Source organism: Hoplias malabaricus, chromosome 1, assembly GCF_029633855.1.
Source record: "Hoplias malabaricus isolate fHopMal1 chromosome 1, fHopMal1.hap1, whole genome shotgun sequence".
In the NCBI taxonomy this organism is placed as follows: Eukaryota; Metazoa; Chordata; class Actinopteri; order Characiformes; family Erythrinidae; genus Hoplias; species Hoplias malabaricus.
In genome coordinates, this window is record NC_089800.1 from 14,355,430 (window position 1) to 14,381,466 (window position 26,037).

Sequence of the window (26,037 nt, forward strand, 5' to 3'; positions counted from 1 at the left end):
GGTGGGTCCAAAGCCTACCCGGAATAATTGGGCTCAAGGCAGGAACACACCCTAGGGGGGTGGGTCACCAGTCCTTCACAGGGCAACACAAACACACATGGACGCCAATCCACATACAAACATATATTTTGGACCGTGGAAACTGGAGCACCCGGAAGAAACCCACTTGGACACAGGGAGAACACACCAAACTCTTCACAGACAGTCACCCGGAGCTGGACTTGAACCCACAGCCTCCAGGTCCCTGCATTGTTTTTGTATTGAGCCATGGCTGTAAAAAGGCTAGTATTCTATAGATCAACTCACATCTGGTCACAACCCCTTCCAGTCTGATGATGTTGGGGTGGTCAAACTGGCCCATGATGCTGGCCTCGCTGAGAAAATCCCGCCTCTGCTGCTCTGTGTACCCAGCTTTCAGGCTCTTAATGGCCACATGGATTTCCCTCTTACTGGGCAGGCGTAATCGGCCACTGCACACCTCCCCAAACTCACCTAGGGCAAGAAAGTAAGGGACAGTTACATATGGCTCAGTGTGCTCTCCTGTGACTAAAAGATTACATTCTAATTGCAAAAAGCTTTATTAGCTGTTTAAATAACATGGAATAGGGATTTAAACCATGAATCAGTCATATTTTACCACTGCTTGGGTTAAACAGTGAGAAAAAAAAATACTATTTAGTGCTGTGAGCTGTGCTCATCCAGAAGGGCCTCGTGGTGCACTCAACAATAAACAAAGCTTGGTGCATCTTTTATAAAGTGATAGAAAACACATTTGGGTTATTAGCTCTATAAACCAGATGGTGAGTATAAACTGTAATTTCTCAGTAGTGCAACTTAACAATAACACTGTTCCATCTGTTTTAATGAATAATAAAGCTTGGGTCACAGAGAACCAGAGAAACGTTAGGGCGAACTAATTAAGTGGATATTAAAGAGTTTGTAAATAGTTATTAATTTAGTTTAAGAGACTATTCAAAAGAAAAAAGAATGTGAACATGCCCTAACCTATGTTCTGAGTAATGTTCTGAAAAAGGTGGTTGGTTGATGGGTGTACCCTGTACTCTCTTGGCCTGTAGTGTACAGTGAACACTAAAACACTGATGGCCCACACTCACCGGCTCCGATCACTCTCTCTATGCGGATGTTGGAGACCTCAATCTCTTTGGCGAATTCTCGGACGGCTTGGTTGGGGTCCTCATACGTGTGGGGATGAATGTACGTCCTGCTCCCAGGAAGCTGAACTGTAAAACAGGATTAAAAGTGGCAGGAGTGAGTGAGTGAATGAGTGAATGTGTGACTAAATGAAAGAATAAATTAATTACATTTGGGTATGTAAGTAAGTGCGTGAGTGAATTAAATAAATAATTGAATCAATTAATTGAAGTGATTGAAAGAATGAGTGAGCAAATTAGGCAATGACTGAGTGCACTGATGACTGAGAGGGTCAACTAAGTTAGTAAATGAGTGGGTGGGCGAATGACTGAGTGAGTGCATGACAATGAAAGACTCAAAAGATTGAGTGAGAGAGTGAAAGAATGAGTGTGTGATTGACTGACTTTCATTCATTCATTCATTATCTGTAACCGCTTATCCAGTTCAGGGTCGCAGTGGGTCCAGAGCCTACCTGGAATCAATGGGCGCAAGGCGGGAATACACCCTGGAGGGGGCACCAGTCCTTCACAGGGCAACACAGACACACACACACACACACACACACACACACACACTCACTCACTCACTCACTCACTCACTCACTCACTCACTCACTCACTCACTCACTCACACCTACGGACACTTTTGAGTCACCAATCCACCTACCAACGTGTGTTTTTGGACTGTGGGAGGAAACCGGAGCACCCGGAGGAAACCCACGCAGACACAAGGAGAACAGCAACTCTTCACAGACAGTCACCCGGAGCGGGAATCAGGTCCCTGGAGCTGTGTGACTGTGACACTACCTGCTGCGCCACCGTGCCGCCTGATTGACTGACTTGCGTTACTTTTTGAAAGAATGAGCAAGAAACTTAGTAATGAATGAGTGAATGAGTAAGTGCATGAATGACTGAGTGAGTCAGCTAACTTGTGTAAGTGACTGAATGAAAGAATGAATGAGTTAGTAACTGAGTAGATGAGTGAATGCATGACTGAGTGAATTGACTGACTTGAGTGCCCCGAGTGAAAAAAGAGTAAGTTACAGATTGACAAAATGAGTTAGTGAGTGAAGGAATGAAAGAATGTCTAAATGAGCGAGTGAGTGAGTGAGTGAGTGAGGATAATGGCCCAGCTGTTGTACTCAGTTTTACTCATTCATTAGCGAAACCGTCCATTTCCCTAAAGGAGGGGTGCGCCACATTTACAATTTCATTAAGCATTGTCTTTTGGCAGGAAAAGTGTCATTAGAGAAAACACACATTAGGGAACTGAAGTGATCTGTGCCATCGTTTATCAGGGACCCTCGACACACAGTTCTGTCCTCTACTGACAAATGGAGCAGTTCACTAGAGCAATACACTCTTGTCTGCCTTCTAAAGTGCAAGCCCAAGTGTGCTATTATGGAGTGTCTGTTCTAACTAGCCACAAATAACTCCCTGAAAAAACGTTCTCAGGAATCCTGACTCCAAGCTCTCAGGACTCATAGCGAGAGGAGGGATGTCAAGGTGATCTCTCTTAAGTTTAAACGCACAGTTTGTTGCCTACAGGTAAGGACATTGTGTTTCTCAGATTCTGGCAGGGGCTGTTCTCTCACCTCGGCCGTGCTGGAACTGCATCTTCTCCTCCTCTGGGTCCTGCTTCGCTTTGATGTAGCCGCAGTGCCTAGAGCAAGAAAAATGGAGAGAGATCAGCCAAGCAGGAGAAAAGCAGTCAAAGTTCTGAATCAAACTTTCTAGAGGCACATATGTTGTTGGTTTTCTCACCACTAGGAACTTATTTTCACTTGAAAAACAAATGTCATTTGACATGGAGTGTTCAAACCACTGTAATAATGTTATTATATTCATTCCTGTTATATTCACTTTTACCCCGTAGAGAACTATTAAGTGACATCAGCTGCTTTATAGCTTATAAGCTGCAGCTGTTGTCATCAATAACAAAAGCTTGCTGTTGTTTGACATCGATTATTTCTCAATCAGGGTTCACTGGTAAAAGAGACATAATTCTGTTGAAAGAGCAGGTTCTAAACTTTGAATCTTTACCACATTTGGTATCGTGATTTAAAGTCAATGAAAAGTTATTGAAACAAAAGTCAAATAGCAGGCTTAACTCTAAACTCTTACATAGTATACTTTAACATTTATAACAATTTCATTTACAGAAAACTTATAAATAGGAATGAGTCCGTTAGAGAGAACAGTGATGAAACCCAGGCTTTTGTATCATGTCCTTCATTTATTCACTGCTTAACCTTGTCTTTTCCAGCCTCAGTTAGTCCAACTGAGCTTGCTTTGAAATCCCCACATATCAGACCTTTTTATTCTCCTCAGTCCTCCTCATAGCCAAAAGGTCATGAAATAAATAACACCTTTGATAATGAATATTAGAAAGCATAGGGGGAGAAAGTGTGTGAGGCTTATAACTGATAATTGTGTTCATTATTCGTTTAATCCGCCTTAAGACTGTCTGCTCCTTCTTCTTTCTTTGCATGTTATATCTCTGACAGGGCTCACTGGCATAGATGTGATTAGAGAGCCTGACCGAGCATAATAATTACATGGTGAAAGAGGGCCATTTGAAGGCTGGACGTTGTGATGGAGGAGGTGAAGAGCCCATGTGGAGGGCAGCAGCTGAACTTCTCCAGAGCAGCACTGAGTCTGACCTTCTGGCGGGGACCAGCTGGGGGAGAGAGGGGCTCTAAAGTTACTCCCATAGGACTATGATTCAATACTGCTCTGTGCACGGTGGTCATCGAGGGCTGAATTTTAATGCTTTTGATTAACACTAGACAGCTGATGGCAAAAGAAGCACAGTGTCTGGCGTCTTCAAGAAAAAGAAAAAAACTAAAATGGTGTTTCACAAGTTCTGCATCCTTTAAGGTGGAGCAGAATGTTTGACTAAGAAGCCAACTGTACTGTATCTTGTCTGTAAGTGTTTATTCACTGTGTTTGAATATCAACAAAAACTGTTTAGTTTTTTAGATTTGCTGTTTAGTTTTGGGCTAGCATGGCGACACAGCAGGTAGTGTCGCAGACACACAGCTCCAGGGACCTGGAGGTTGTGGGTTCAAATCCCACTTCAGGTGACTGTGTGAGGAGTTGGTGTGTTCTCCCTGTGTACACCACCTCCAGGTGCTCCGGTTTCCTCCCACAGTCCAAACATCACTGTTGGTAGGTGGACTGGAGACTCAAAAGTATCCATAGGTGTGAGTGAATGTGTGTGTGTTGACCTGTGAAGGACTGGCGCCCCCTCCAGTGTGTGTTCCCGCATTGTGCCCAGTGATTCCGGGTAGGCTCCGGACCCACCGTGACCCTGAACTGGATAAGGGTTACACACAGTGAATGAATGAATTAATGTTTTGTAGCATTTTTCAATCTGTGTTTACTTTCATGGAAAGTTATCGGTCCCCTGAATTTGGAACCAGTTCCACCTTAAACAGCACAACTAAGTCAATATTAACAACTTATGGAGCAGAAATGGAGCAACCTCCTCATCACTTTTCATGTTTTTCAGCGTGTGGAGGTCTCTCCACCACTCAAACACCTCCAGATCCTATTCTCAGTCCTGAGCCATTGTGGACAGAGACACTTAACTTGATTCCCATTTACTGAGCCAGAGCTTTTTGCAGCACACAAACACACAAAAGAGCAGACAAATGGTGAGGAAATACAATTATGCACTGATCCAAAATATAGCAAACTAATTGTTTTTAGATTCTTCAGATTCTACAAGTAAGAAGACCAACTTAAATTCAATGGTGTCATACCAAAACCTCATTAAAGTAATAAACAAAAGAGGGCTCTCAGCAAATAACACCCACAACGCTAATGTTTATTTTCACTAGTGTTAAATGCTGCTTTCCCAAAATGGGTTTAAAATTACTTACAGCAGATCTAATAAAACACAGCTATTTAAGGCATGTATCAGATTTAATAAATTAAATACTAATCAAAGCATTTAAAACAGTGCTGCATTTACATATATAAAAGGTTAAGTAATTGCTTCCATCTCACATAAAATTTTAGATAAGACATTTTGTACTAACAGCACTTAAGAGAGGCCATTCAAATATGTGTTTGAATGATTGACTGTAGACGCACATGTAACATCTTTCCATTCTAGTTTTCTACAGGGAACCTGCATATTACCCTCCCACTTGAATCCCATTCAGCAATAACAGAGTCTCAGAGGGTCTGCGACGTGGCCGAGCGGTCTGTAGAGCGAGCTTTAATTATATTTGGTCTGGATATTGACTTCCCCTGCGTGCTCTGTTGACACAGCTGATCAGAAAGAGTTTCATCTGTGCCTCAGCAGTCCAGGCTCAGTGTTAGAGCTTTGGGGCTGGAGAACTCTCCCCCAGCCCGGAGGTCTATTACATAATGAGGCGACTGCTGGGCTGGGCAAATCTCCCATTCATCTGCCCTCTAATCTGCCTGTTGCTTCTTGCTGCACAGCTGGGGGTCATACTTTGACTCTTTCAGTGTGAGCAGGGGACCCGTCTGCTGGGGGTTTGGGGGTACATATGTGTGTTTTCCTCTTCGTTGGTTTTAATGAAGAAGGGGGTGGAGGAGGCTCCAGAGGGACCACACTGGTTTAGCAACTGTCCTGCCTGTCCATACGTGCCTGCGGGTCGATGGGCAGCTGCACTCCTCACATAGAGCTTACATAGACTTACAAAACTTCAGAAACGCATAGATTCACAGGATTCTTTTAAAAGAACTGACAAAATAAGCAAGGGATGGTCTACTCCAGACAATAATTATTATTATTATTATTTTTATTTGCTCATATTTTTTTAAAATCCTATCTGCCCTTTGGTTTATGTGTACAACCCAGGTTCAACAGAAACAATCAGAACGTTGGATGAATGGGTTGTTTTCTGGATTATTTTCTGATGTCGATCAGTTGCAATCACATCTCATCCGTCATCTTGGTTGAAAATTGCAGTGCACTGGTTCTACGTCTATGAGTTCAGAAGTGGTATTTCTACGTACAGCCACAAACAGCATGCTACTAAATTAATTTTATTTATTTACACTTACATAGCACCATTCTAGACAACCAAGGATGCATTACAATCAACACTGCAGAACGCTACTCCATTAAACTCTCAAACAACAGAGGTTAGAAGCGGCAGCCAAAGGCACAGAGTGTACTCTCAACCAGGAAACACCCTCCACCTGGAGGAGTGCATCAGGCACTGGGGGCTCGCCCAGAATAGAAAGTCAATCCATATCTGGGCATACACACATACATATATTCACTAGCATACTCCCGGGAAACTGTAAACCATTCATTCATTCACACATTATCTGTAAACCTTATCCAATTCAGGGTCGCCGTGGGTCCAGAGCCTACCTGGAATCATTGGGCGCAAGGCAGGAATACACCCTGGAGGGGGCGCCAGTCCTTCACAGGGCAACACACACACACTCACACATTCACTCACACCTACGGACACTTTTGAGTCGTCAATCCACCTACCAACGTGTGTTTTTGGACTGTGGGAGGAAACCAAAGCACCCAGAGGAAACCCACGCGGACACAGGGAGAACACACCAACTCCTCACAGGCAGTCACCCGGAGCGGGAATGGAACCCACAACCTCCAGGCCCCTGGAGCTGTGTGACTGCGACACTACCTGCTGCACCACCGTGCCACCCAACTGTAAACCAAAACGTGTATTATAAAACTTATATTTTATGTTAGAATCACTCAATCAGGATAATTACTCTGAACATTAGGGTTTAGAATTTAAGAACAGATAAATTCCTATTTAAAATGAAAGCAAGGTGTCTCCAAACAAACAAGTGTTCTGGTAGACGGCTGGTGGATGTGAGGTTACAGTGGTGGTGGTGGGTGGAGGAGGAAGGGGGTAGTGGTTGCTGTTTGATTGAAGCATGTGGTAATCAGAGAAAGTGAATCGACCCTCCTACTAACCCCCCCCCCCTGCCCTCACACACCCCTGAGGTGCCACACACACCCTCCCCCTGCACCTGCTGCTGCACTGCACCCCCAGCTTTTCAAACACTGAAACGCTGATGAAACACTTCCCCCTGTCACAGCCGGGGGTCTGTGAGGTCCCGCTCCGGGGTGTAAACGTGTATGTCTTATACACTAGCAGGGGGGGAAGGTGCTGATTTGAATTTTAACTGCACAATATGTCCTTCTTAACATACTCCTGAAGAAAAAATAATGCCCAAGAGTTTGCAATTAACACATTCTTCAGTCTCTATCTGTTCAGTAAATCTCCTTCTTCTTCTGCAATAAAGACATCATGCATCCGCCCATTGCTGAACAGCTTTTGTCTTTGACCCACTTTCATTCTCGTGTTCAGCTTTTCTTTTGTCTTAGCTGGCGCTTGTCTATCTGCAGGTGACAATCGCTCTGGCGTGGAGGTGTGTATGTGCTGACACAAGTGTTTTAGCTATTCATCCTTTGTGAGTGTTGGTTGCAATGCAGAGAGAGAGGAGCAAGAAGGAGAGAGAGAAGGAGAAAGAGAAGGGCAGAGAGAAACAGTGACGAGAAGAAAGATAGAGACAGGCGACGTATTTCTTTTCATTCTCTTCTTTTATTCTCCAACAAGTCTTTGTCTTCCCAGACACAGTGTGCGTTACTACAGGGCTGTGTACTACAGACAGATAAAAGATGTTACAAACCAGTTTCCAAGACAGGATTAAGCCATTCACTATATTCATTCAGAATCCTTTGTAGTCTTGGACTAGCTTAATGTGGCTAGGCTTCAAAAGGGTATTTGACCTGATATGTCAGTTCTTAAATTAAATCCACTTGTACCAAATTGTGCTCAATTATTTGTTTATTTATTTATTTTTTGTGCAATACATTGTTGTCTGCATTTATTATAGTTGTTTTGGATTTCGTGCACTGTGTATATAGCGCTGTCTGCTCATGTTATGTGTTGCAAATTTGTCCTGGAGGATGCTCGTTTCACTTATTTCACTGTGTGCTCACATTCAGCTGAGATGAAAAATAAAACCTCTTGAATTTGATATAAACTGTGTGTCCAGAACTAATCATCCAACAATAGTTACAGCATCTGGCCTCACTAATGTTTTCATAGCTGAATGCAGTCAAATCCTCCCACAAATGCTCAACCTCTAGTGAAAAGCCTTCCTGGAAGAGTAGTGGCTAGCACAACAGGAGGAGAACAAACTCCCTATTACTATCCTTCAGTTCAGAAGAAAAGGTGAATGAGTAAGTGTCCACAAACATTTGGTCATATAGTGTAAATTTGGTCTGGCACGTCTACATTTAATATTATTTTAATAATATTGTAATCGTGTTCTCCCCATGTTTCCTCCGGGTGCTCACATCCCTCTAAAGCAATATCATAAAATGTTATGGCGCTTTTCCACTGCATGGCCCCTGCTCTACTTGACTCTTCTTGCTTTTTGGTATGTGGTTGTTGATTTTCCACTACAACAGCTCACAGAACTGATATGCCTTTAAAGGGAAGCAAAGACTTTGGAAACCATCACAACAACAGTAAAATTAAGCATTTCTCACTCATTGCATATTTGCGTGTTGTTGTTATTTTTTGGGACTGAACACGGCTTAACAGTTCATCAGTTCAGACAGATCAGTAGTATTTTTTCCCTCTTGTGCCTTCCCGTTCTTCCTGAAGTCTTTTGTCATCCATCAATCCCAGAAGTGTTTGAACCTCTTTAATTCAACCCCTTGTCATTTTGCAAGATGCCATTTTTAGTCTGTATCTATACTGAAGCCTTGAGATTTTACACACCAATAGTTTGTGCTGGATATCTGCATATTTGTTGTGATTTACAAGTCTCTCTGGTCAACCAGCACTCTGCAATGTTCACACGTAGTGGTTTAGTACTTACTCAGCTCATTGGAACCATTTTGCAAACACAAAAGTGGAGAAACCGATTCCAGTACAGTAGGTACCATGCAGTGGAAAAGTGGCATCTGTTTGTGCTGCTGCAACTGAATGACCTGTCCCACTGCTTTTAGTAAGTAAAATGCCAGTGTGAATGATAAATGTTTAAGCCTTTCTACATTAAGGAACAGAAGAGAATAATAATATCCCAACTATAATATTCCTACATATATTAATGTGAACAAATCTGTGATTTCAAATATTATACAGCAAAGCTGCAGCTCTGCTCAGATGCCCTCTAAGCTGCCCCTGTCTTTGGACATTTTCTAGTTTATGAATGGCAAGGATAGTATATGACACTGGCCCATGTCATTTGTAAATATATGCAAATAGGTTCAGGGACTACTGACCACTCGTACCAGCGCAACACACACACTAACACATAACCACCACATCAGTGTCACTGCCACGCTGACAATGATCCACCACCTGAATCATACCTGGCCTGTGGTGGTCCTGATCATTGAAGAGCAGGGTGAAAGAGGGCAAACAATGTATGCACAGCAACAGATGACTACAGTCTGTAGCAGTAGAACTATAAAGGGCACGTGTATGGCCAGTGGAGCTGAGAAAATGGAGAGTGAGTATAGAAAAAAAAGAGATGGTGTATTTATGAAGGAGTAAGTCTCATACATAATCACACAAATAATGCAAATGTTATTTTTGACATGATTTTTAATATGATTATGTCCTGAAGCCAGGCTTTTGTAATAGCGTTCACATCTCAAACCAGAGTAATCAAAACACGCAGAAGTCAGGGTTGCCTCGCCTGACAGCTCAGGAGGATGTCTCCGAATGGCTAATAAAACTGAAGTAGGCTTAATGATTTATTTACAATAGAAACTATTCAAAGTCAAGAGGGATTATAGATGTGTCTGATGCTAATAACGTAAAACAGTGTTTCCAAAATGACAATAAAACGATGCATTAGGCATTAAAATGATCTCATAGATGTAGATGTGGTCATAAATGACAGTCATGATTTACAGTAAGAAGGTGCTGCATGGCAGTTGTCTACAGCATCAATCACTATGTTGAAACTGTAAAGTCAAAAAAGAGAAGTAAAAAATATGATTTAACCTCTGAAAAATATCTACATTAAATAGACTCATGTTCACGAAGATATCGGAACACAATCTGCCACTCGGGAGAAGAAATCCTAGCCCCCTGGAGAGGAGTCTTTAACCCCTTCATCTTGTCTGAGCAATGAGAAATTGATTTCCGCCCGGCGGGCTCATAAAGAAAGGAGGAAATGATGATGTCTTTGGAGTGTATCCACGCAGTCATAAATCCTGAGCTCCTCAGAGAGGTGTTCAAAAACACTGAGGCCAGCGGTCGAGCAGCCTTCATTACGCTAATTGAAATGCTGAAGAAAAATGGAGGGCGCGCAGGCCGTGGCCTAACGTACTGGAAATAACTGCATGACACTGAGTAGAAGAATTTACAGTGATGCCCTCTGGAATGTTACCCAGTTCAACCCAAATGTAATTACATAATTACACAGCTCTTCACATAGTAGGTTTTATAGTTAACTACATTTACTTTATATGTATCCTCTGTATTTAGGACAATAGTAATATAAACTGTACATGCAACAATAATCTCCATTTAATTCAAGTCATGGTGAAATATTACTTACTCCCAAACATCAGCTGAATGCACACCAATAAATTCATAAAGTGGCCATTGGTGCCTTTCTCTAAGTTTTCCGTGTTGTTAAATAAATGTTTATTTCCAATGTGAAGAATATGATCTAACAGCTGAGAGTTAGTTTTTTAGTATTGTGCAAACACACCAACAGGAATTTTACTGTTCTTCAGCTGCTTTGATGATCTCATTTCTGTTGAGAATGTTTTCTCCAGAAGAAAAACTGCAGAGCATCCAACAACAAAAACAACAAGGGGCTTCTTTTCCACAGTGATACAAAACACTGGCACTGAGGCACAGAGAGAGCTCTGATTTCACATGCTGAATCAGTTTAATGTCTCAGTACGGTCAAACACATATTTTTCACGTTGCACAGTCGCATGTTTCGTACCAGCACAACACACTCTAACACACCGCCGCCATGTCAGTGTCACTGCAGCCCTGAGAATGATCGACCACTCAAGCCATACCTGCTCTGTGGTGGTCCTGTGGGGGTTCTGAACACTGCAGAGAAGGGTGAAATGGGGAGTGTAAGAATGCAAAACAGGAGATGGACTATGGTCTGTAATTGTAGAACTACACAGTGCTCTGGTATGGTCAGTAGCTAAACAAATGGAAAATGAATGTAGATAGGTGTTCCTAATGAAATGATTGTTCAGTTCAATGTTGAGAGAGAGAGAGAGAGAGAGAGAGAGAGAGAGAGAGAGAGAAAGAGATAGAGACACTAGATTAAATAGAAGATGGATTTAAGCTCCGGCAAAGAGGCGTAATGGCCAGATGGATGTGTTTGGAAAAAATATAGACTGGAGTAGCCATAATATTCATCCAACGTCTGCCTTCCATTATGCTTATGTCCTCTGGGAGTGTGACAGTCCGCTCTGTCTTTCCATGTGTGATTGCGTGTTTGTGCGTATGTGTGTGTGCGTGTGTTGAAATATTCCTCTATTACCGCAAGTGTATGAAGTGATGGTACAGTGTGAGTGAGTTAGTGTGGTATGGTGGCTAACCCCGGAGGAAATTACAAGTAATACCTGCGCTACATCAAGTGCCAAAGTGCGTATGGGCAGGATCCGTATATCCACAGCTAATGCAGCGCCTACAATCACCAAGCACATTCACAGCCCCCTCAATCACAGAACAGACACGGCAATGCCATTTACTGCTATTATACCTTCACAGCCTTCCATTCACAATTACACCATGCTGACGGTTTCTGCCACATAGACAATATCAATAAAATACCCAGAAATGACCCAGGCACTGGCCATTGTTTATCGACCCTGGTCCTGCGTCTTTTTATGGATACCAACATGTAATGTCCTGACGCACAAAACATGTCTCTGTGGATGTTTTTTTTTATTATTTATTTTTATCCTCAGCGCAGTAATGCAGACCTTCTAAAAACATGGAGGTTATTATTTTGCCATCGATGGCTGCTATGTTGCACAACAGCCCAAGGCAGGTACTGTCTACAGTCCATACTGTCCTGTGACTACATACAACATGGTCAGGGGGTATATTTTTGGGTACATATTCATCCCAAATGTACAATATGTTTAGGTGTTTGTAGAAACCATTTTTAATTAAATCTGCTACTTTTAGGTGCACAATTTAGTATTTTCCTTGAATGCACATAGAAAAGCATCGCTAATGAAATAGGATACTCGGGAGTGACCAGATATTAAACTATGACCACCATGGCCAATGGCAACAGTCAAAGAGTGGTATAACTTGCCCCAGCACTGGAGTCCCTTCATTATTTCTATTAGTTTTAGAAACAAATTTCGTCCATTTAAACATATATTTGTAGATGAAAATATTTTCAATTTTCTGAAAATGATTATAGATGAATTATTATTATGAGAAACACATTCAGCCAAGTGTGTCCAAACTCTTGACTGCTCCTATAATTCATTACTTGAAGATAATTACCCATTTAAGAAAGAAGGAGGTTCTCACAACGGTTTCTCAAACGCATGAAATATTTCAGCACGCCTACAGCGCGACGAGATAGCAATCAACATTCAATGAATTAAAAAGACAAACAATTAAATTAAAATTGCAGAATTAAAGTGAACCACAGGGATTCAAACTGTGCTGTTAAACTGTGATAATGAGATCCAATAATAATATAAGCAACCTACTGGCTGGAAAATGCAAGGAAATTCATCTCATTACCGAGAGCCTGTATTCTTTGGACCTCCTCCGTTTTCAGTTAAAAAAAAAAAAAAAAAAAGGTGCAACTTAGACTTGCAAATGATGCGTGTCCACATACCGATTAGGAAGCACCTGCACGATGTGCGGCCACGTTTGGCAAGACCATTGGAACATTCCGTGGAGATAACCGAACCAGTCCCCAGTCGGCAGCGAGCGTCTGCCATTTTCTAATTGCTTTCCCAAAGAAAGCAGGAAACAGCAGAGCAAAGCAGGACAATGATCATGTGCCATCTGGCAAGGCTTGTGCTATCCAACGGGGGGATATTACTGCCATACCTGAGCATCAAGAGAAGACCATAAGAATGCTCTGTTTTTCAAAGCCCTGCTCCACATCATCTGGAAACAGACTTGCGGATATAACTTAAATCATATATACCTCCAAATTTAGCATTTTCCACTTTTCAAAATAGTCCCAAACACATTTAATTATGATGAGAGCTGCTGAGGTGTGCATTTATTTTTTTTTATTTTTTTTTAATATCTATTTTCTTTTCCTAGCAACAGCTTTAGCAATACACCCTCCCTGGCCAGCAACATGGAGTCTGTTCAAATACTAATCAATAAAATCAATACTTGATCATGAGATTTATTTCTCTGCTAGCTTAGCATCGTAGTTAAAAACTTTGGGTGATTATATTTGTATTAAGAGAAAATAAAATGTACATTTCTTTTTTTTTACCAGATCATTACTTTCAAAGTAAAATGATTAATTAAATTATATTATTATATTATTGAATGTGAATATTGCTGTTGTCCAGTTAAAAACATATATCCCCACTGTTGTCAAATTTGAATCTACTTTCACACTGTTTGAAAATTTCATAATGAAATGACTAATAGAAATGCTCCAAAATTACTTGGAATAAAATATTTTACACCGACTTCCATTGAAAGTTAAAAAAGTAGTTGTACCCTCTCCTGTGAAGTTACTATTCTTGAAGATACATATATATTTTTCACTGGACAGTGAACCAAAACTGTTTAACTTTTCTGAAGTTACATCATAACACCCATTTTATGATAAGAAACAAACAAAATCTGCCAAGCCTAGTGCTTTGTAAGAAGGGATCACCTTTTCCCCGCTCAAAAGTTCGGAACCAGCTTCCCAAATAGAGATCCAGATACGGAGCAAAAAATACCCAGTTACGGCTAGATTGTGCCATACGGTCCTGTGCCAAGGTACTGCATGCAATTAAAGTGTTTGGCTCTACACTCCAATTCAAAACACTGGCCTGTACATTACTCTAGGGCCTGCCACAGTGAATTAGTGTCACAGTCGCAACTGCCAACCTACCGCTCCAAATGGACGAGAATCAAAGTCTTTGTTTATTGCTACCATGAGGGTCTTTCCTCAGGCATTTTTGCTGGCTTCTGTTTCAACAGGTAAAATCCCCAACCTTTGCCAGGAAGAGTGTGTATTTTAGCACCAAAAAGGTGGGTGAACAAGTCATTTACAGCTTACAAATCAATCAGCAACCTGAAATAAACCCATAGCCATTAGCAGGCTTTCGCAAAGTGTAGACTGCTTTTTTTTTGGGTTATTCACAGAGCTCTATTCAACAGAGTTAGAGTGGTGTTTGTGATCCAGAACATCCAACATCACTACCTGTCCTCACTAATAATATTTTGGCTGAATTCCATCAAATCCTAACAGAAATGTTACAACAGTAAAGTATTCCCAGTAGCTATTCCTCCAGGAGATGTTCTTAACAAAGGGACGCTGAAAGGGGTAGGCTGAGTTTATATCCACAAACATTTAGCCAGTGTATATGTATGTCTTTAGTTATTATGAAATCATCAAAACAGGCCATTTTTGTACCTTAGTTTGAAATTATATATCCATCTTTTTTGTTCGCAAAATTTAAAAGCATTTACACATCAAAAAAAGTATTTTAAAAAAAGAACCATGTCATATACAATTTGTTTACGATGCATACATTAAATAAATGTTAGATTGCTTTTACATTTAATTGAATTAATTATTGTCTGTTTGATATATTCAGTCTCTGAGGGATATGTCTCTGTTGCTGAGGCACATCACTTCGTATGAGACAGGCCTAGAATAAAAGTGAAGTAATATGTTCTGCTCTTTGATCAGTCGAAAATATACATCAAAAAGCGGATCCTCCCATGTGCTCATTCTTCATGCCTCTTTCTCTCTTTCTGCTCTATCCCCTGGCCCATCTTCTTCATTCATTTCCATTTAATGGTCTCCATCATTGCCAACCCTGTAGCAACGGGGGTCTCTCTCTCTCTCTCTCTCTAGAGTGTTTGCTTTCATCTCCATGGGTTACTATCTACAATCATGAGCTTTTCTAATTTTTTTCAGAGTGTCTTTTTATATCTTCCATAAACATAAAATACAACGAGAGAGAGAAAGAGAGGGAGACCTTTTTTATTTTATTTTACTTTTTGTTTTTTTACATTTTTACTACAGGCTTTCACAAGGCACACATCAAATAAAAAAAATTCTTCTTGCCACACCCCAGTAACGTATTTCATGTGGGAGTGGTTGGTGTCCACAGTTGTAGGTAGTTCCCAGGTGTTCTTTGCCTCTTGCCCTGTGTATTAATACACCAGGTGTCTTGTACTTGCCTTGCACTGTGGTGTGGCAGCTGTTGTTTCCTGGCTTTTGTGTTTAGTTTCTTAAGCATATGTTCTTTCAGTAGTGCTCTAGACTTCTGTTCTCTGTTGTGTTTATTAACTTTATTTGTTACTTCTGTTCTTATTAATTATTTAATTAATAAATGTATTTATAATGAACTTTGTTTAACCTTGCCTGCATCTACATTAGAGTGAGTCAAGCCAGTGTCTGGTGAATAAAATGACACATGTCTTTGATATAGAAGTAAATAAATCACACTTTAAGAGGTCTATATGTATTTTCATATCAGTTATGATGACCAGTCATGCAGTCTTATGAAAACTGTCAAATTGATTATATGGAATAGTCCTAAATGTTGATGCAGGAGACAATATTTTATGGACGTTTTGAGCTAAACCATTCTTCATGGACATTTATACTGCATGCTTAGAATTTAGTTATTATTTAATAGTAAATCTTCTAAAAGCTCTTACCTGCCACTGACCACAAAACAGGCCACTAGTAGAATGAGCAGCACCACTCCTCCTGCTATGGACACAGCCAGGATTGTCTGCTGGTTCGGATCACCCACTGCCAACATATCTGTTAAAATAAAATGCACTGTATGACTATTTTAGTTTAACTTTAATGCGTGAAATACTTTGTTATGCAGGGCTGCTTTAAAATTTGGAGTAATGTGAACTTATGATAAATTGACAGAAATACACACAAAAAATAAATAAAACATGCATTCTTGATATGTCAACTTATTATTTCTTAATAGAAATTAAAATTTAAAACAGCCAAGAAATGTGAAATATTGGGTTAAAATGTGAAAAACGTGAAAAACATGAATTTCAAATAAATGTGAGGCTCTGAGAGAGCACAGATGAACTGCACTGCTCTTTCCAGTACGAGGGCATCAACTGTGACAATCCTCAGATTGCATACTGTATGCAAACAACCAGGCGCCATAACAAAACAGAAGAGTCAAGAGTTCCCCAGTTCAATCAGCATGCTGTGCCCCATGGGGAAACACGTAGAGAACTCCTGAAGGATGCTGTCTGACAGCTCTGTGCCACTTCACAAGGTGAAACACCCCCACAGTGGGCTCTCAGAGAGGAATTCATCAGGATTTATGAGGAGAAACACGATTAGTCAAATCTGGAGAGGCAGCTGGAGAAAAAACATGTTTAAATGTGAAAAATGTGGGTCATGTTTTACTTGGAGACATAAAACTACAAATAGCACAGAATTATATCATGATACTCCTTAAAGAGCCATTTATTTTGTAGCAGTTTTCATTACTCTGTATTTGTGTAATGTGCTACATTTATAAAGTTCACGATGCACTAAATCTTTAAGTTGGCATTTATGGCATTTACTTTCAATAACGTGAGACGAAAAAGTGTTAACACTTTCCCGTATGTTATTATTCATAAGGCTATGGCACTTCCATAAGCCTGACATACGCATACATAAACATCTAGATAGTCTTATTCTAACAAGCTTCAGTTGTTGTAACACTCTCTACAGTGAAACAGACCAAAGCAGCGCTTATGTAAACTAACCTTGGATATAACGAGTGTGAGAGAGCTTAGCACAGGTTTATGTCTGTTGCCTACAGTGTACAGTAGAGTATTATAGAATAAACTGTAGTGCTTTACAATTTGAGTGTTGTGCTCCATGCTTTCAGGGACAAATCGCAAGATACGGCATAATGTACACAATTATGTTACAACAACCACAGATGTAAATCATTATTTCCAAGCATTGTGCAATGTCCACAAAAATTAAACACATGGAAATGACCCTACACTACGCTCTCCTTAACCCATGCTGCTGGAAAGAGGAGTCAGAGGTGCTGAGAAACATCTACGGCTGCAATGAGCCAATGTTTGTTAGCTCTCGCAGGGGCCCAGCTAACAGCTGTAGGTGTTCTGAGACATGACAGAAAGAAAGAGTTTGGGGGAAAATGGCAGCACTGGAGACTCCACAGACACTGAGCGGGAGGATACAAACAACAAAGGGCTCCTGAGACACCTTCTGGAAAGAGAGTGAGTATAAAAGGGAATGGAATGTAGTAAGTAGTGAATATAGGTAATTATACCACAGTTAGTTGTGACCCTGCGATGTGATTGGCTGAGAGACGTTCCAGGAGTGCCAATGTTACACGATAATGGCACTCTGACCGAAGCGCTTCAGGTATCACTCCACAAAATACATGTAACCTAGCAACTACGCCGTCGTTTACAAGACAGTGCAATGCCTGGGCGTTGGAAGAGTACGTTCAAAAGGTATGTGTGATGGAATGGAACTATTTTTCCTTGCGGAAGGTTGATAAACACACAAATAATTTTCTTCTTGTCTTCTTTATCTTAAAACCTAATAATAAACGGCGGTAACGAACTGTGGTATAATCGCAATTGTACACTCGCAATATTGTATTGTACACACTGGTGTACTGGTGCCAATATCTCACGTTATAGCACACCCTCTCGTGTATTATTGTGTAAATGGAATATAATGAAAAGATTAGTATACTGTGGAATTGTAAGAATCATGAATAAAGACACAGCTACTTGTTGGATTTGGAGGACAACGCCCAAACTCCTCCCTACAGCCCTCTGCCCTCGGCTCCACGCACACACTCTTAAGCTTCCCTGAATACACGAGCCTCCCAGGTTTGGACTTAATGGGTGTGCTCCATACTACATTCAAACACATACAGTACCCATCATATGTTTTATACACACCAACTCAGGGATGGTTTCCCACAGTGTTTTCTCATTCAACGATTTTACTTTTACTTGTTTACTTGATTTTACTTGTTTTTTATTATTTTCCACAATGTAAATGAATTTGAAAGACATTAAAATTATTAAGAAAAATATATGGAATTGTGTAGTAAAAAACAAACAAACAAACAAAAAACATTGTTTTAAACAAACCAGAATTACAGTTTAGGTCGTCATCTGCAATGGCCTCGTCAAGAGTTCATTTGTAAAACTGCTCACCTTCTTAATGTGTTTGAGACCATCACTAGGGTTGTGCAGAGGTAGGAGCTGGTACACAGTTCTATACAGTGAATAGCCCTATTCCACCAATGACTAATGAGATGATATATCAGCATCAGACAGATTGTTTTAAATTTCATTAATTCTTCAATCAAATATCTGTTCATACATTATGTTCATATACTGCTGTCAGTAAATATGTTTATCAAATATAAGGAATAATATATATGACAACTATCTCTAATTGCCTGGTTGTATCATTAAAGCCTGGTATATGAAGTGTGGTTCAAAGTGAAAAAGACATGCATTCCATCAGGTGTGGCCCAATACTAATACTGCACTCGAACTGCCAGGAATAAACAGAGCCATGAGATGTGTGTGTGTGTGTGTGTGTGTGTGTGTGTGTGTGTGTGTGTGTGACTTTGCGCTCACCTTCATGGCTTGTCTCCAGCTCAATCTCTCCTCCGTAGTTGCCGTAGCCCCCGTCAGTGTGAGCTCTGACCCGGAACACGTAGGTAGTGCCGGGCTTCAGCCCTTCCACTGTCATGCTGTTGGACTTGGTCTTCAGCACGGTGTAGTTCTGATCCCTCTGGTTCTATGGGATTGAATCAGTAGAAAACGGTGATATACGTGATATACTGTCATAATAAAACCATGTAGTATTACACATATAGAACTGTGTAAAAGAGATCACCCTTCCATGTTTGGTTTGTTTCATATAGAAGCAAAACACACATCCACAACGCTTATTAATAATTCATTAAGTTATACATATCTACACTGAAGCAGAACAAAAATGAATATTATTTTATGAATTATCACAAGATTTATTGTTTTTAAACTAATCTGCAAGGACACTCTTTGATGACACCCCCACATCTTCAAGGTTCAGTCTTAGAATTTGGCTGCATTTTGGCTGCATGCGTTATTTTCTGATCCAATTAATTCCAAACACATCCAGTAATGTTAAGATCTGGGCTCAGCCTATTGTTTGGAGAACACTCTTTATTAATTTCCAAATATTGTTGGTCTGTTTAATTTTTTCAGTGAGGGACAGCATCAGATTTTAAGTAGTAAGCATATAGTCACCTAACACTAAAAATACCTACATATAACCAACATTAACCTTCCTTACTTACAAGAATGTTTCAGACAGAGTGTAAAAAAAGAATGTAAGATAAGAATGATTGAGAACTTACACTTATCTAAACTGAGGTGAGCAAACTAACTGAAGCACTATGAATGTGCAAACACTACAACTGGGGATTAAAATAAATGTTTCTCCAGATGCCACAGTGACAGATAAATTGAAAAATGTTCTTTCTGGTGGAAACTGTCACCACATGATGCAGCTGGCGTTCGTAAAATAAACAGTGCAATTGAATGTTTTGACACAAAAGCAGAGCTCCTAGTACCAGTACAGTGTATTTTCTTTGTAAGATAGTTTCATGATTGGTGAAAAGATGAAATCAAGATATTGTTTTTTTTTTTTTTTTGACTGACACTGTTTATTTACTGTTCATTTATTTCAGCTCAGTGCTACAGGGAGTGGGGATTTGCGCAGTAGCAGCAAACAATGATTTTTACGCCTGCACTTAAAACATTCAAATTCTACCACAACACAGTGATTTGACAAGTTACTACTTGAAGCGAAAGAAAATCTGCATGTGCCAGTGTGTTGGTGGTGAGAATTTAACCTGCTACTTCACACTTCGTGGGTGGATTTGTGAATTTCTGAAGCTGATTTCTGTAGCACATATTGATGGAACAATCAGCAGGCAACAGTAGAGTTCAGGTAAGGAGCAAAGTTCTCTGATGGCAAAAGCATCAAAATCATACATCATTATGATGTTAAAGCACCATAATTCCTTCTCTTTCATGAGGCTATACATGCTTTATGCCTCTCAAATGTGCTGTGCCTCTGGTTGGGATGATCCCCATTAATCAGTATGCTACTAGCCTATGTGAGTGTGTGTTGGATAATTTATCAATAACAAACAAATGAGCAGTTAGCATTCTCCTCCAAGTGTGTTGAGGTATTATGTTGAGTTCAATGTTATTTGCTGAATTTGTACATTTAGCAAATAAAAAGAAACACTGACTGGACTGTCCTTATTTTATTTTGATTTTTGTTTTGGTGGCATCTCCATTTTAAATTAATAACAAAACACTAATTCTTCCTGCTTTTTTGACTGGTCTAAACAGAACGGGGTCAACTGGAGTCCATGGGATTTATGTATTTCACGTATGAGGCATTTCAAATAAGACTCATTCAGTACAATCTTTGTAAGTCCAGATCACTTTGAGATGCTTTGGATTGTCCTTTCCTGCCTTTTTTCCCCTCTTTACAGCACCCACACTCTCAGAAACAAAGTTAAGGTAGAGGTACATTATTGGTCACTAAAGGTACAAACAGTGTAAATGTACCTTTAAAGGTACAACAGTTTTTAAAATTCCAGTTGTGTTCCCTAAAGGTACATTACATTCTCATCTCAAGAAGGAGAAGTGAATATTTGTAAGTTTTCATTATAGTACCACCACAGTGACACATTTTCTGACAGTGCATGGCTGGGCCATTTTAAAGCCATTTATCTTGCTGTACTTGTTATACAAGGATTGCACTGATGGGAGATTACATCCAATTACTTTCAGACCTTCTTCACAGTTTGCTGGAGCTTCCTCTGAGTGTACAAATCTGTGATTTTGTACAAGACAGTTTGGACAACTGCCAAACGAAACTGTATCAGTGGCGGCTTGTTTACTTGTTGACATATTTAGTGTCATAGTGTCTGCAACAATCTGTCACAGCCTTTATCAAGTCTAGTTCTCTTGCCGTCAGGTTTAAAGAGAAACAAAGTGCACAGATTGGATTTGAATCAGTCCATTGCCAATGAACAATTAGTTCCTCTGAAAATTTGCACTCTTTCATGTCAAACCGATTGCTAACTATGCTTTTCTCTCCACTAACGCAGACAAAAGGAAAAAAAAAAAAACGCAGATCGGTGCATTTTGTAGGAACCCAGCAGTTTCCCAGAGGACAGCGATTAGCGTTCATTGAAACAAATGATCAGACGGGATTGATCTGGGAAGGCGTCAGACAGCCGCTTCATCATCCTATTGTCTTGTCCTAAAGAGAATTAACCACCTCGGTGTCTGCATTAATATTTCACAGCATATCGATAGCCATTCGTCTTCCTTCATGTCAGCTTCACCCAGAGGTGTGTGAAATGCATCTCATTCAGAGGAACCACTCGCTCAGTTCCAGGTCCAAAAGCTCTAAGAGTGAAAAATGGCTGAGTTTACCGAGCCTCGGCCTAAGCCAGGTTGGGCCAAATGGCCGACATCAAACGGAGCGAGCTCGCGGGCAGCTGCCAAGCCTGCCCATCTGTGATCTTCATCTCAAAGCCATATAGACCATAATCAACTGCATAAATCATAATAATCATTGCATGTCTCTCCGCTCCCTCCTGCCAGAGACCCAAGGTACAGGTTCTTGGCTGGATGTGTCTGTACCTTCTTAAATCTACAGATCACAATAAATCTAATTCACACTGTTGTTCACCAAGCTGGTCAGCGCTAAATCTCCAAAGCTATGGAAATTTGATGTAAGGATTTGATTGCATTTAATCACAAGAACTTTTCTCTACTCTAGATGCAAAGACCCTCAATTAAAGACACTTAAAAGCTTGGCTTGTCATGCTGCTGTTTTTAAAAAAGGGCAACAACTACTTTTCTTAATTATGCACTAAGTAGTATTACTGTGTATTTGCACAGATAATAGTGTGACTGTATGTAAGAAACCATAATCAAGACTAAGATTACTCTCAAGACTGAGAAAAACTCTCACTTTAACTGTACCTCATCATCTCCAGGACTTAGATTACGTTCTTTTATTTTACATATGTCTATTCCTTCTGGAGAAAAGAATGTAAGATACCTCTCAGGAACACAACTGAACTTTAACACCACTGCTGTACCTTGAAAGGCACATTTACACTGTTTGTACCTTTGGTGACAATAATATTTCTCTATACTGTATCTTCTTTTGTTCTGAGTGTGTACAACTAACTCTGAAGCAAGCGTATAATGTGATGTATACAACTGTGTACAATTGCTTTCCACCAAGTCCTGCTTTAAGCCGCCTGTGTGGACTGGACCAGCCCAGTCGGCACTGTATATGGATGAAGCGCGAGTGTTGCAAATGTTGCAAATCATCAAGGACAGCGGTGTCGCCACAGGGATGAAAAGATGTGTTGAGGGTCACCCAGTCATCCAGGAATGCTAATTGGGACGGAAAAGGATCTATCTGTGTGCTGACATCTTAGTGGCTCCCCAGGGTGTGATAAAAAAGCTGTGGCTCAGCAGTTGCCATATGTCCATTCAGACCAGGGTTCCACAGGGCCACAAAGGTCAGCCTGGAGATTAGGCAGTTAGTCGGACTTGGTATGACACCAAAGGGACTAACCTTTTCATAATAGGTGACTTCATACTCCACCACAGCCCCGTCTGAAGGTTCTGGAGCCTGCCATGCCAACGTGATGCTGTCCCGACTTCGTCTTTCCTTTACTATTACACTCACTGAGATAGAGAAAGAGAGAGAGAGAGAAAGAAAGACAATTTAAACTATCAATCATCTACAAACAACATCTGAATATCTATATTTACACTATAGATCTTAAATTGGTAAATATTGTTCAATAAAACCTTCTAAAATATAAACTGAAATAAGTTACCAAATAGAAACTAGACACCAAACTGTAAACCAATAGTCGATTCACACTTCAAAGTATTTTGTGAATATAGGAAATATGTTGACACCAAATTTGAATGAATATACCATTTTACTGAATAATAAAATGTAATATTTAATTTACAGTCATATTGCATCAGTCAATTTTCTTAGTCAATATTTTTAAATATGAGACATTCTGGATATACATTCTTCCTAGGCTATACATAGCTCATCGCACATATTCTCAAAGCTATAAAGCTTTCAAATGTAATATGGCTTCATCTACAGCTCCATTCATCATTGAAACCCACACGATGGTAGATGAATTGGTGACTAAAACGTGACCATTGGTGTGAATGTGTGTGTGTCGCCCTGTGAAGGACTGGCACTCCCTTCAGGTGAAGGGCCCAGTGATTCCGGGTAGGCTCCGGACCCACCTCGACCCTGAACTGGATAAGTGCGTACAGACAATGAATTAATGAATTATTCTCAATATTAAAATACAATTTACATATCCTCCACATTTAAAGAATTGAACAATTGATGCAATAAGATGCAAAGTTTGAGAGAAAAATAAAAGAAGTCAGAGAGTAAGAGAGAGAGAGAGAGAGAGAAAAAGATGATGAGAGGGAGGAAAGAGAAAGATGGATAGAGATTGATCTGCATGGTGGAGGAAGAGGATTAATTGTGCTTCTAATTAAAGAGTATGAAGGGCTGTGTGAGGAGGGAGGAGGTAATGAATTATGCAGTGTGTGTAGTAAGTGATGGTGCAGAAACGTCAGCACACCAAACACACGCACATACACACACCATGGCAGAGAGTGCCAGCAGTCTTCAGAAGATAGCAGCAGCACAACAGCAGAGAGAGAGAGAGAGAGAGCTCACTATTAAGTGCTTTTACCACTGCTTCCTTTTTTCTCAAGCGACTTGCATTCACATTTTCAAATAATTTTTTTTTAAACAGATGTTTCTCTGCCCCTCCAAAGTTCAGCTCAGTACTAAGACTAGTTGCATTATCTGTGTCTCACACTCCACGTAATCCAAACCATGTTGTTTAGGTCTAGACTCTGGGCCCAGCACATAGTTCTGAGGACACCAGCAGCTTTGCATCCTTTAGTACTATCACTGTTGTGTCTCAAAAGATCCTCACTGTTATAGGTGAATGAATGTTAAGGGTACAAGATTTCAGGACATAATTTTATGGCATTTTTAGTGAATTACAAAAGACATTTTATTCTGTCTTTTAAAAGAAAAGATAAAAATGAAAGGTTTTGGTTCAACACTGATGAATGAGAGAGACATGAGAGAGCATATGAGAGAGAGAGAGAGAGAGAGAGAGAGAGAGAGAGAGAGAGAGAGAGAGAGAGAGAGAGAGAGAATATGAGATAGAGTTTGAGAGAGAGGCAGTGAGGCAGGGTGAAGTGTTAATGAAGGTGTCAGAGTGTGAGGACTGGTACAAACGAGGCCCTCCTGTTTTGGGCTTGGGCACAGAGTGATGAACAGAGTCACTGACGGTTTCATCTTTAATGAGCCAGGCTGAGAAAGTGAGAGAAATAGAGAAAGGGAGAGAGAGAAAGTGAGTGTGAGAAAGTGAGTGTGAGAGAGAGAGAGAGAGAGAGAGAGAGAGAGAGAGAGAGAGAGTCGAGTTCCACAATCCTGTAAACCTTGCTCTGATCCTGCAGACAGGCTCCCTGTCTAAACCCTTCCTGTCACACAACACAAACAATTACATACTCAGAAAAACAAATAAACACACAGTTCCACTTGTGCACACACCGAAGGTAAAACACACATCAATTTTGCAGTAGGGGTTCTTTACTGAACAAGGACGCAAGCCCTGAGGGTTAAAAACATCTGGAGCAGAAAGGAGAAAGCACTTAAAGCTTCCAGCATTGTCCAGTTTGAAGAAGAAATGGACAAACGGCATGTGTGGACACCTTAAAGAAAAATGTTGAAAGGTAACACATTTGTGTTTAGAATGCCCTCTCAGGTTTGTAGCCACATATAATATACACCACTTATCTTACATTGGGTGAATAAAATGCATTGCACTGCAGATGTTTCTGATGGGTGAACAAATATTACATAAAAACATTCCTAATTATGGTATATATTTATAGGCTACGTTTCATGTAATTTTGGCAAATGTTTTTTTTTCATATTGCAGAGGCAATGTTCACAATTTTTATAAAATTCTGAGTATATTTCGTCACCATATGCTGCCCTCCAGTCTGTTTTTTGTGCTGGAAACCTGTCTAATGTGTTAATAAAGCCTCAGTGTTATTAAATTGTTAAAAATCCAAAGGGTCTCGGTCTGGTATACTAGGCTTTCTTCCTCTCTGCACACAGCAGAGGGCGTCTGGAAATGTTTAGACAACGGCGAGACCTCCTACCTTTGAAAATCATGAACCCAGATGAGGATATTGCTCTATTCCTGCTCCATAGGTGGGTAATATTGACAGATTTATATTGTTGATATCGTTGACTCCAAATGCATGAAGTGCTAACTGCATGAAAGTAAACACAAACCGAAAGTGCTGCAAAATTAAACAACTCCGGTTACATGAGTTTCTGTGGTGATTCAAACAGTGAATAAAAAACATCAGCCACATAAAAACACCAGTCATTTCTTTTCCTCAAGCATACACTTCCACCTTAAAAGACGCTGAGCTTCTGAAAGTTAACAAACCAGAGAGAACAGCAGTTCCCCACAATCGTCGATGCTGCCTTTAACCACATGAATTCAGAGCTCCTGCCCATTTTTTCCCAT

General features: G+C 40.3%; 1 protein-coding gene across 2 annotated transcripts in view; it reads right to left on the reverse strand.

Annotated features, from left to right (window-relative positions):
* ek1 (eph-like kinase 1) overlaps window positions 1-26,037 on the reverse strand; it is a 109,565-nt gene that overhangs the window by 21,752 nt on the left and 61,776 nt on the right. For both annotated transcript variants that reach the window (XM_066646836.1, XM_066646837.1), the window contains exons 6-11: window positions 23,001-23,113; window positions 18,968-19,130; window positions 16,013-16,121; window positions 2,747-2,814; window positions 1,116-1,241; window positions 307-492 (exon numbers count right to left, since the gene is read on the reverse strand). In XM_066646836.1, the coding sequence (XP_066502933.1) occupies window positions 307-492; window positions 1,116-1,241; window positions 2,747-2,814; window positions 16,013-16,121; window positions 18,968-19,130; window positions 23,001-23,113 (765 nt within the window). The remainder of the gene's footprint in view (window positions 1-306; window positions 493-1,115; window positions 1,242-2,746; window positions 2,815-16,012; window positions 16,122-18,967; window positions 19,131-23,000; window positions 23,114-26,037) is intronic.